This window comes from Vanessa cardui, chromosome 16 (genome assembly GCF_905220365.1).
Source record: "Vanessa cardui chromosome 16, ilVanCard2.1, whole genome shotgun sequence".
In the NCBI taxonomy this organism is placed as follows: Eukaryota; Metazoa; Arthropoda; class Insecta; order Lepidoptera; family Nymphalidae; genus Vanessa; species Vanessa cardui.
In genome coordinates, this window is record NC_061138.1 from 7,535,568 (window position 1) to 7,548,075 (window position 12,508).

Consider the following 12,508-nt stretch of genomic DNA (forward strand, 5'->3'; position numbering starts at 1 on the left):
GATTAAAGATCATCGGAAAGGACTTGATCGTCGACAACTCGAGCCGCTCTAATTTGGATGCGGTCAAATAGAAGGAGCTGGTACCGGGGAGCACCCGCCCAGAGGAGAGAGCAGTACTCCATGTGAGGCCAAATTTGCTCCTTGTAAAGTTTTAGGCAATGGGCCGACGTGAAATACTGTCTCGCCTTGCTGAGCACACCGAGCTTTTTTTAAGCCAATTTGGATTTGCTTTCCAATTGACCGAGGAACTGAAAGAGGCTCAAAATATCAACGCCAAGTATTCCGATACTACCCGTAGCGGCTATCGGGATGTTCTCAAATCGAGGAGATACGACAAATGGTGTTTTTTCAGCGGTTAACGCGCAAACTTGCGTCCTTTTGGGGTTGAAATGGACTAAATTTAGCCGGCCCCAGTTCGATTTCATTTAACGAAGACTCGATTTCAGAGAAATATTAGCGCGGCCGGTGTATAAGGTGTCAACGGTACTGTCGTCTACATAGTAATGAATGTTCCCGATTTACAACAAATCGTTGATATGCAGAAGAAACAGAGTGGGTGATAAACGCAGCCTTGTGCAACACCAGCGTTAACGAATTTTAAGTCAGAGCATGCACCGTCGACAACGACCCTGATGCTCCGATCTGCCAAACAGCTGGTAATCCAATTGCATAATTTCCCCGGGAAGCCTATAGGAAGGAAGCTTCGAAAGAAGCGCTTTGTGCCATACGCGATCGAAGGCCTTCACTATGTCCAAGCTTACTGCTAACGCCTCAGCCATGCTCTCAACTGCTTCAGCCCTTCTATGAGTAAGGTAAACTAGAAGATCACCCGCCGACCGACCCCGACGAAAACCGTACTGGCGGTCGCTAATTAGTTGGTTCTCCTCTAGATAACGCAGGAGCTGGCAGTTAATAAGGGACTCCATTATCTTGGATAGCAAGGAGGTGATGGCTATAGCCCTATAATTGGACGGATTTGAGCGGTTGCCTTTCTTTAGGGATCGAATGCACCAAAGCAGTCTTCAAGGAGTTCGGGACGACGTCTAATGCGTAGGATGGCCGGAAAAGATGCGTTAAGCCCGGTGCCAACTCGGGAGCACATGTCCGTAGCACTATTGGAGGTATGTGTGGCATCGGGTCCACTCGACTTGTAAATGTCCAAGGAAAAAGTACTTTGCGAACTGCACTTTGCCGAAATTTTAACTCCGGCATCGTTGTATCTCACCGCGGCATTGATGGTGGTGACTTTCTTTTTTCTTTCTTTCTTTCATCCAGAGTCGAGTTCGACGCAGGAGAGAGCCTAAAAGATCGGCCTTCTCCTTTGCGGTATAGGCCAATGACACACCGTCCCTGTGCAGAGATGTAAAGGAAGGCTGCCAGAAATTCCCTTACACAGCTGCCCGTACCCAGCTCCCTTAGGATAGCCTTAGCGAGAGACTAGAACGCACGTGTTCCTGAAGGGAAGCGCAGGAAGGAATTCTGCCAATGTACTTCGACTTTGCCTGAGCAGTTACGTCTTTGAAGGACCTAGGAGCAGAATTATATTCCTTTCTGAATGTGCTGGTCACATCACGAGACGCCGATGTGTTAGCCCAGTCTTGGTAGCGTTCCCATTTTCGGCGTGAAGCCGTTTTACAGAAACGACCAAACCAGGGCTGGGACTTACCACCAATGGGCACCGCAGAGTATGGAATGAAAAGTTCTATACCCTGAAGTACCACATCGGCGACAGAGTCAGCAACAAGGCTCGGATTATCCATTGAGAAACAAACCCGCCCCTATGGGTAAGATTCAAAGAAGGACCGCATCCCATCCCAATCTGCTGACTTGTAGTGCCACACGCGACGGCAGCCCGCGAAACGAGGTCGTGAGTACCGTGTAACCGGCACTGTACTCCGGATGAGACAATGGTCCGACGAGCCCACAAGACGACAATCTTATAGCCATCCTGATACGAAGTCAGCAGAAGGTCCAACAGGGAAGGTGTATGATCTTCCACGTCTGGTATTCGCGTTGGCGAGTTGACCAGTTGTGTCAAATCATATGCCAAAGCGAAGTCGAGAACAAATTTACCCGCATGATCACTGGTGCGTGATCCAAGCCACTCTGTATCATGGGCATTGAAATCGCCCAGAACAATGATATCTGCGGATGGAGTCTGTTGCAGAACAGAATCTGTAACCAATTGGACGTGCTCAACCAGTGGGTCGATTTCGGCATTACCGGTATGGGACCTATAATGACACGCGTAGATTCGCGGATGGTCGTCGCAGTCTACGCGCAGCCACATAATTGATAGGTCCTGCCCTTCAAGGCTGCCGAGGCGTCGAGAGCAGATATCATCTCTGACGTAAACGCACACCCCAGCTCGTGGTACAAAAGTATGCTCCAATTTGTACCCGGGGTAAGAGAGAAAAGACGTATCGGCAGGAGAAGATATCTGGGTCTCGGTAATAAAGAGAAAGGCAGGCTTCGCCGTCTCAAGGTGAAAGTGAACGGCATTCAAGTTGGAGTTGAGTCCCCTTAAGTTGCAGAAGTCCACAGCGAGTGTGGTAGGGGTTGCCTTATGATGCCTGCTCCACTTGCCCCGAACAGTGGTGAGCGCAAAATTACCCCAATAATTCGGAGGGTAGCCTGGGCGCGGTAGCATAGCTACCACTTTACGCTGATTTTAAGTGAGAGAGTGCTACTTCCCCGGGTGTGCCGGCCCATTCGACTGCAACCGAGAGGTATGCAGTGTTGCACTACCACATATAAGAAAAACTTCTTATTAAGAAAAACTTCAAAATATCTTCCTAAGTTAATTTTTAATCCTCCAAGGATCTTTCACCATTCAATTATTCCTTATTTCTGAAAAAAAAATACCGATATTGTCCCCATATCTAGCACCACAGATTTTAATGAATATTGTTACCGATTAGAATTATTTTGCCATGCGTGGGTTAACTACCCACAAAATCTTTTGAGTAAACAAGGACTCCATTTTAAAATTTGTAAGGCCAGCGTGGCCTTACAAATTGCTATATGCTAAGCCGAGCCGTGACCAGCTAAGCCAAGCCAAAGCGCCACGACAATTTGTGCTGAACTACCCGCAGCGGATATACAAAATGAAAAGAGATATGTATCGATAACAGCAGGTCAGACGAAAAATAACAGTTGTAAAAATATAAAAAAAGGAATGCAAAATGCTACGCAGTCATAATATATATGTCATAGTACTTGTTGACCGGAGATGGCCCAGTGGTTAGAACGCGTGCATCTTAACCGTTGATTGCGGGTTTAAACCCAGGCAAGCAACACTGATTATTCATGTGCTTAATTTATGTTTATAATTCATTTCGTGCACGGCGGTGAAGGAAAACGTTGTGAGGAAACCTGCACGCGTCTAACTTTTTTCATAGAAATTCTACCATATGTATTCCACCAACCCGCATTGGAACAGCGTGGTGGACTATTTTCCAAACCTTCTCCTCAAAGGGAGAGGAGGTCTTAGCCCAACAGTGGGAAATTTACAGGCTGTTAACGTAAATTATTAAATGTAATGTAGTATTTGTTAGTGAATTTCATTTCAAATTGCATTGGTATTTATTTACCTATTAACTGCCGATTATTATCTGTACGTATAGAGACAGGGTTACTACGCCTATTATAATAATATAATAATTTTATATGGATTAGCTAATTATTACTGCACTCGTTCTTGATGATATTTTGACTTCTTTATATAAATGTAGTCACACTCAGTAATGGATTTAGTCGACTGCTGTGTAAACCCGAGGTTCAATTGACAACTCCTTCCGCTTTGTTGCGTTTAGAGCGTTCGCAGTACAGACCAATGTGCAACCCTTACAGAATTTGCAAAAAAATTTAAAAGATTTTTGATAAGATTATATAATTGATTGAATATAAGATTTTATCATACGACTCCCAAACACAGATTAAAAAATGTATTATGAAAATTGGAAGAACAATATGAAACACTAAAAATGGCGGAACGTTAAAAAGCAATTCATATGCTACGCCCTTCTAATCCTAGCAGTAAACAGTATTTTGTTTAGAACGTAATTTTTGTTTATATTAATATTATTAAAATCTGGAACTCATAATTTACATTTATCACAAATTATATTTAAACCAGTCAATATTCCAATGCTTTAGTTGAAGAATGAATCGATTTTTGAAATTATTTTAATATTAATCCCATACAGATTATATCGAAAATTAGGAAACGTAAATACCAAAATCATGTTTTTGGTATCCAATGGCATAATCACAGTATTCATATTGTTAATTTTTTTAAAATAAAACATTCTGTTGCAGATAGTTATCGGACTTTTATTTTAATTTTATAGATTTTAACATTCACAGAATCCATAGATATAATCGGATAAAATTAAATATTATAAAACTCATTTAATTCTCTTATCTGCATTTTTGTCTTTCTTTTCCTAACTAATTATCCAACAAGCACTGCTACACCAAAGAACATATTTATATACTTTCAACAATAGAAATGTGCAAGAGAAAATGAAATAAAATAAAACTAAAATTCACATTTTGATCTTGATTTTCATATGTATAATATTTATAAAAAAAGTCAATTAGTGACTTATCTGTATACAAATAGATGTGAATATGTCAAAAAATTTAATTGTTTAGTATTTTCGATATATTTTTGTTGTTAACACATTGTGCAATTTGTATTAAAATGAATTTGAGTAGAGTGTAGTCCTTCATAACACTTAAAGACCTATTCATTCAAGAGGGCACACCCCAAACTTAAATATATAATGAATATAACAAATATAATCTAATTTGTAATTTTTTTCTTTATACTTAGTCATCTCACACTAACTAAAATCTTAAAGCATGAGTGTCACTCACTTATGCATGCGGATATTGATTAAACATGGAGGGGCCTTTGTGAATGAGTAGATCTAGATTCTATAGTAGGTTATATTTGTGCAACAACCTTTTAGCATTTGATTATATATTTATTTAAGATAGGTAAGTATGTACAAGAAATTAACATATTTTAATGATTTTCCTTATTTATTTTTAATTATAAGAATTAAATTGCAAAAAATGACATGTGAACATTTTATCTTAATTAATCACTTTTATTGTATCCTTAATATTGTCTTTTACGAAGCTGTATAATATTGAAGAATATAATACATGTTTTATATTCAAAAATGATATTAGCTTACAGTAAACAGTGTATATGAAAGTATATAACATTAAACGAAAAAAAAAAACAACAATAATTTCATCTTTCATAATTATCATACAGCCATAATCATTACTTTACCACTACATAGTTATGATACCAAATTTTATAATCACAGTGAAAGATCTATAGGTATCAAAAACTGTTATAATATAATATTAATATTATTCTATAGTGCATTTTGTTTTAGAAACCACTATATGAACAGTGAGAATATTTTATGTTTAACATGATTGACTATATCACCCCATATATTGTCCAGCAAACTTAAGCTGCAGAGGGGTGTTAGAAATAATATTCACAAACCCACAGCTCACATTGCGCACCATTATAAAAATAAATTATAGATGATCCTAACCTAAGTATTCAGCTTATCTTGGCATATGTTCTCTGCAAATCTGAAATAAACAATGTATCTTAATATTATATTATAACACAATTTTTTTTTAAATAAATAACAAAAGACACAACAAATAACACAATTGTTTTTAAATAAACATCAGATACAGAGGATGAGTACGCAAATATCTACTTACTGCAGTTGAGCAGGAAAGTGGTGCAAAATTTGATTGCGGGTTCGGATTACTAGCAAAAGCGTTCATCTGCATTTGTGTTGGTGGAGGATGCGTGGCAAGAGGGGATACGGGCGGCGCCATGCCACTGACACCCCCTCCACCTGCATTATTTGGACTTCCCGTTGTTGATAATCTTGAAAATGCTGCAAGAGCATCAGGGAAGTTTGGTGGTGTGGCAGGAGTATTACATGGTGTCATCAATTGCTGAAATGGTAAGAAAAGCTATTAAAATTTAGTTAATTCTTGTTTATTTTATAAGACTCTATCTTATCTATATGTATCTACATATTTTGTTTTGCACTATAATAATATTTTGACTTTTTATATGAGAAATGCGTAGAATAAAATTTGATGAGAACCTATACCTGATGGTAATGTGGTGCTGCTATGCCATTGGCTCCAGATGGGATGGCCACCTCTTGAAAAAATATTGACAGCGCTGTCTGTAACATATTATTTTATTTTTTGAAATATATACAATAAATTATACTGAAAACAAAATTAATGAGCATGAAATTTACAAGAAAGTATGGTATACTTTTGAACAATAATAAAACAATAAAATTAAAAAATAAATATTTTTTTCTACAATACTTTTAATACCTAGGTGTGTTTTACAAGAAAATATTATTAAATTTTAAGTTGTTTAACCAAGTAATAATACCTTTATAATCCTTCTGATTATTTATTTATTTTTATTGCATTGCATTATTATTGTTATTAACCTTTTAATGTTTTATATTAATAACAAAATAGTATATGAAATAGTTTATATGAATTATAATTAATGTAAAGATTATGATATAAATGATCTTGTGGTGTGATGTCAATATTTATGTCTCTTACCTAATTCATAGCTTGCTTTTTTTTAATTAAAATGCTTAGAGTAAATAAAATTGTAAAAATAATGGTAACATAAACAAGTATTAGAATAGTGACATCATGACATTCACAACATTGTCACTGTCCCACAGTTGGGCATAGGCTAATGCCTAATTCTCTTACATTGTAGCAGTGTGGAAGATAACATAATTAAGGTTAATGATTACTAATGTACACATAACACTGTACCTTACTGTCCTTAGAAATAAAAATAAATACAACCCCTACGTTTATGTGTCATCATTGTTATTGTCAATTTATTTACAAACTAGCTTATTTTGTCATTACTATCAATGTGTACGCGTTCTAGTTACGGTCAAGGTAAATGATCGTATAATTGTCCCACTAAAGCAAAACCCTATTTTAACCAGAATTGTATAGACGAAGTGTCGGATATAGCTATTTTTAAGATAAGATTTTGTGTTTTGTTACAAAATATAAAATAGTAGCAGCCATTTCATGATTTTATTGTTTGTTTACATGTATTTCACAAATTTACCTCAAATTGCCAATGTGCAGCTTGGAGTAACTGTTTAGCTTGTTCTCGGGCACATCCAGCCGCAAGTACAAATTGATTAATCATAACTTGTTCACGTAAAGAATCCATTTTATATTGTTCTGATACAGTATAAGTTCACCGAATCAGCAAGAAAAGTAGTTGTAGCAAAGCAAATGAATGTTTATTCACGTTATGAATACGAACGTAATATTATTGTGGCGCTAGTGGGATAGAAGTATAGCAAGAGTAAGCGAGAAAACACGAGTTTACATAATACTCTTCGTCATTATTTTTAGTATTAGTATGGCGGACCGCGGATGTCCTTGTTGCTTTTTTATTTACTAATATCACAGACGTCCACTATTCAGCCTTCACTATGATTTTGTTTTTATTATGTTTATGTTATGTGTAAAAATGGTTGATATCAGAAATTATAAATAATACTAATAAATCTTTTCACATAATAGTTTACTTCAAAAGTTTAGATAATATTTGTCACGTGTTTGCTTTTATATTGATAAATGATATTCGGCATTTATGTCAAGCTTTAATTTTACCGAATTTGATACATTCAGTGGCTTTAAATTTCATTTAGGTAACTTTACCAAATTACCTACATTTAATTAATATCTTTATTATTTATTAATGACTGAATATTACTTCTACTACATGGTTAATTATTGATAGCGGTATTTTTTTTAACGATTTTAAAGGCTAATTACTACAATCCCCTTTAAGATGAATAATTGTACATGTATTGGTATTAATAAAAAAATCAACAATATGTTATTTTAGATAGCAAGTTTAATAGACTCGTACTTATAGAAATAGAAATTGAAAAAAGACAACATTTGTTTCATAGGGCTACGATATCAATTTATAACCGCTACATGTTATATAGATCGAGATTCTATACTTAACCATATTCAAACTTATTTATTTTTTAAAGTTTTTTTTATAACTTTGATAGAATTTGTAGGTGTATTGCCTGTAAAGTTCTACGTATCGGTGTATATATTATGTTCTAAATACGATTACTCAATTTCAATGTTTCGTTGTCTGTGAGAGGACAATTGAGGACATCACTACTATTATTTAAACTTTGAAGTTGATGTGTAGTTTGAAGTTTAAGAGTATCGCAATGTGGTTTTACAAATATGAATAAGTTCTTGTGTGTGTTGTTGTTGTAATTATTATAAATAACTTGTATGTTGCTGATTTTATAAATGATAGATCATACTATTATGAATATCGACAATACTTGCGACGAACCAGCCAATAAAAAGCGTAAAACGAAAAATGGATGTAAGTTTAAATAATATTATTAACTCGAGCTCATTTATAAAATAACTAAGTGTGGGTTATATTTTTAATATTTACGTAAATATCTACAGGTCATATCGAAACAGCCAACAATGAGAAAAAAATATTATCTCCGACCTCCGTTCAAAAGAGTGCCAAAATTCGAAAGAGGCATGTGGCTAGTTTTCGTCTGAAAGCTACTGGAGAAACTGCAGCATTAACAGTACCTGCTGATTGTCGAATACCATTACTGCTTACCGATATACAACATTTATTGTTACATTCACTACTAGGAAACCTAAATTTAACTCAATCTCCTCGCTGGTATGTATTAGACAAATGTAGTCATATAAGTAAAACATCGTGTCTCATAATTGAAGGACTTTCAATTAAGGATTGGGAGAAATATAAAGACACCATGGTGAAAACTAGGAGCATATTTGATAATGTTGTAGAAATTCTTACACCATCAGTGTATGGCGGATCTTTAGTTAAAGAACTGGCTTTGGTACCTTTGTCTGAAACTGAGAAAGAGAGCATAATTCAACAATATGGCAGTATGAATTTAGCTTTGGAAGTAAGGAAAGATTTAATGATTATGATGAAAGCTGTTTTTCCCATAAGAGATGGAATATCCGAAGATTATGAAACCACAAATCTTGATGAAAAATTTCCTAGAACTCAACTTATACTATCAGCTTGGCAATTAATTGAAGAAAATTATCCAGTTCCATTAAAAGGGAAATTAAAAAATGCATATGCAGATTATGTGATGTCAAAGAGTGAGTATAAACCTGTAACAGGAACATCTCCGATGTTTGGTGTTGATTGTGAAATGTGCCTTACTAGTGCTGGCTCTGAGCTGACTCGTGTATCTGTGGTCAATGAAAAACATGAAACTGTATATGAATCTTTAGTAAAACCTTATAACAATATTACTGATTATTTGACTAGGTATTCTGGTATCACTAAATCATTATTACAAAATGTTACTAAAAGACTAGAAGATGTTCAAAATGATTTAAGAGAGTTGCTACCACCTGATGCCATTCTAGTAGGACAGTCTTTAAATTCAGATTTACATGCGTTGAAAATGATGCATCCTTATATTATAGATACAAGTTTGATTTATAATTTTACTGGTGAAAGAACACGAAAACCAAAACTCAAAACTCTTGCAAAGGAATTTCTTCAAGAAGACATACAAAAAGGGAATATGGGTCATTGTTCTGTGGAGGATTCTCTAGCATCTTTAAAACTAGTTCAGCTAAAGCTTAGCAAAAGCATAGAATTTGGGGATGCAGTGCACACTAATAGACAGAAATATAAAGAAAATGCTATCAAAATGGCAACACAACCACATTATGCTTTATCTATTTTTAATCATATTATTGAACAAAAGAAAACATCTTTAGTTGTCGGTTGTGATAATATTACTGGTGATTATCATACATTTCTAACGCAAGCCAAAGAAAGTCTTTGTACACAGCTCAAAAAAAATAAATCGAAAAAGGTGAAACTAAATACAGTTGATGGAATAGAAGATGTAATCTCGACAATAACACAGGCAGATGATTATAATTTAGTAATGGGTCATTTAAAAGTTGATGAAGATAGTGATGACATGAAAATTGTAAATAGAGTAGATGAATGGGTGGCGAACATTTGGAATGGTCTACAAGAATCTGCTTTGTGTGTGATTGTGTTCGGTGGTACAACTAAAGAAAATGGTATTGCCATGATGAAAGTAAAAGGTACTTCACATGGGAGTATTAAATAGTTATATTTATCAAATGTTTTTTATTTCATTAAATGTACAGAGATTTTAATAATTTTTTGTGTAAGTTCCAATATATTTTTTATGTTGCAACTGCTCATATTTATATAGATATGTCAACTTTTGTTATGTAAATTCACTGCCTATGGCTATGAAATTTACTTTATTGTAGGGTTTTATACAAGCCCATCTGGGCACTCAGTGACAATATGTCCTAAGGCCAAACAGTAATCTTAGTAATTGTTTATTGTGATTGGTATGGTGAGTGAGGCAGTTTAAACTTTGGGCTCAAGGGACATAGCATCTTAGCTCCCAAGACAGGTGATGCTAAGTAAAGTATGGTTAATCTTTCGAACAATGCCTATGGGCAGTGGTGACTACTTACCATCAGTTAACCAATTGGCTACTATATTATAAAGGAAAATGAATGCTCATAGAAAGCAGATAGTTTGTGTAAAAACTTCCTTGTGTGTTAACTCAAAATGCTATTAAGACTATCTTATTAGATAGTCTAAGTGGTATTTCGAATATGTTTTAAAAGGTTTCTCTATTATATTCAAAGCTGGACTTGTATATGACCCATGGCAAACATGAATACTTGCATAATCCAATCAACAATTTGATACCACAAGCAGCTACTGAGAAGGTTGTGGCAGAAAAATCTAATAACTTTATTGACCTCAGGCTTACAAGAAGTCATAAGTAGTGCTATCGTAGAATAGAGTATTGACTTATTTGGAGTATGATTTAGTCATAAGTCTACCAGAACTTAGAGTCATTACTTACGAGTACGAGGGTTTCGATAGTAACAAGTCGCCATCAACCTTACTAAATGAATTTCCTAGAAATATAAATAAATTTTACCCTTTTTATTTTAGTATCTTAAAACAGCAGTAATTATGACCATAAAAAGGGCTCAAATTGCATGATATATAGAACTAAACTTATTTTGAATGCATCTGTTTGGCGAAACTATATTCGAGATTATTTTGACTTAACTAAATGGAACTATTGAGCTGAGATGGCCCAGTGGTTAGAACGCGTGCATTTTAACCGATGATAGCGGGTTCAAACCCAGGCAAGCACCACTATATATATGTGCTTAAATGTGTTTATAATTCATCTCATGCTCGGAAACCTGCATATATCTAATTTCATCGAAATTCTGCCACGTGTGCATTTCACCAACCCGCATTGGAACAGCGTAGTTGAATATGTTCCAAACCCTCTCCTTAGTGGGAGAGGAGGCCTTAGCCCAGCATTGGGAAAGTTTACAGGCTTTACTTTTGACTTTAAATGGAATCTGGTGAATTATTACTACATTAAAAACCAATCAGCGCGCGACATGCACCCGTTCTACGCCAGTTTACACTTCACAATTTTTTTCCGACAGATTAAAATATAGTGAAAAATAATACGTTAAATTGCAGTCATATTTCACGGTTCACAATATTTCGACAGATTACAATCTTTGTAGTCAGATTGTAATCTAACGGATTTTGTAGTCTTACGGTGACATATATATATTATATATATACTATATTAATAGCGATGCACCAATTATTCTAAAGTATTTTTTACAAAGAATGCGAATTCAATGGTGCTCGGTCTTGTTTCATTTTATGTTGGGCCGCCATGAACACGGATGGTACGTCCAGGAGGCGGCAAATTGAGCGACACAACCCAATTCAAGCAAAAAAATCAACACAATTTCAATATGTACGCAGAGATGAAGTTTGAGTAGACCCAAAAATCAAATATAGAGTTTTCTTTTAGCATCCTAGATCAGACAATGACTTCTTTGAGGTTAGATTCTACAAGTTAAAAATATTTATTTACTGATGTATTTGTTTTTTTTAGCATATCTTATTTGATTAATTCAATTATGAGTTAAAAGAGACTTTAGACAGTTGTGGTTGAGGCATCGACGATGTTGATTTACTTAGTTGAATAATTTCATTAAAGTTGCGTTTTGTAGAAAATCAGTGTAATGATCCAAAAATCCTGTTATAGTATCTTTTTACCAATTATTTAATTTCTCACACTGCCGGTTTCAGTTGCGTCGGTTGAGAGATTGTTTTAAAAATTGAAAGTTGCTAAAACTATGTAAGATACAATGAGAACAATGCTCCAGCAAAGGCTATGTTATTTAGCTATATTTTCAATTGAACATGAAATGTTAGACTATTTGGATACAAGAAAGTTAATAGAAGATTTCGCAAATGTAAAGACAATTAAAACAG

At 35.0% G+C, this 12,508-nt stretch overlaps 2 protein-coding genes across 2 annotated transcripts; one reads left to right on the forward strand and one right to left on the reverse strand.

Moving 5' to 3' along the window:
* Positions 1-5,029: 5,029 nt before the first annotated feature.
* Positions 5,030-7,506, reverse strand: LOC124536345 (UBA-like domain-containing protein 1). The gene is made up of 4 exons (XM_047112874.1): positions 7,187-7,506; positions 6,171-6,248; positions 5,767-6,009; positions 5,030-5,628 (listed from the first exon to the last, which is right to left on the reverse strand). The coding sequence occupies exons 1-4, from the start codon at positions 7,292-7,294 to the stop codon at positions 5,602-5,604; spliced, it is 456 nt and encodes a 151-aa protein (XP_046968830.1). The 5' UTR covers positions 7,295-7,506; the 3' UTR covers positions 5,030-5,601.
* Positions 7,507-8,270: 764 nt separating this feature from the next.
* LOC124536288 (RNA exonuclease 5) lies at positions 8,271-10,277 on the forward strand. The gene is made up of 2 exons (XM_047112805.1): positions 8,271-8,491; positions 8,581-10,277. The coding sequence occupies exons 1-2, from the start codon at positions 8,413-8,415 to the stop codon at positions 10,266-10,268; spliced, it is 1,767 nt and encodes a 588-aa protein (XP_046968761.1). The 5' UTR covers positions 8,271-8,412; the 3' UTR covers positions 10,269-10,277.
* Positions 10,278-12,508: the final 2,231 nt, after the last annotated feature.

Bases quoted from the DNA above. Each gene is read 5' to 3' on its own strand.
- LOC124536345 (XM_047112874.1), bottom strand. From the start codon at position 7,294: ATGGATTCTTTACGTGAACAAGTTATGATTAATCAATTTGTACTTGCG. The intron at 6,249-7,186 runs GTAAATTTGTGA...AATATGTTACAG, and splicing joins CTGCACATTGGCAATTTGAG to ACAGCGCTGTCAATATTTTT. The intron at 6,010-6,170 runs GTATAGGTTCTC...TTACCATTTCAG, and splicing joins CAGCACCACATTACCATCAG to CAATTGATGACACCATGTAA.
- LOC124536288 (XM_047112805.1), top strand. From the start codon at position 8,413: ATGATAGATCATACTATTATGAATATCGACAATACTTGCGACGAACCA. The intron at 8,492-8,580 runs GTAAGTTTAAAT...AAATATCTACAG, and splicing joins GCGTAAAACGAAAAATGGAT to GTCATATCGAAACAGCCAAC.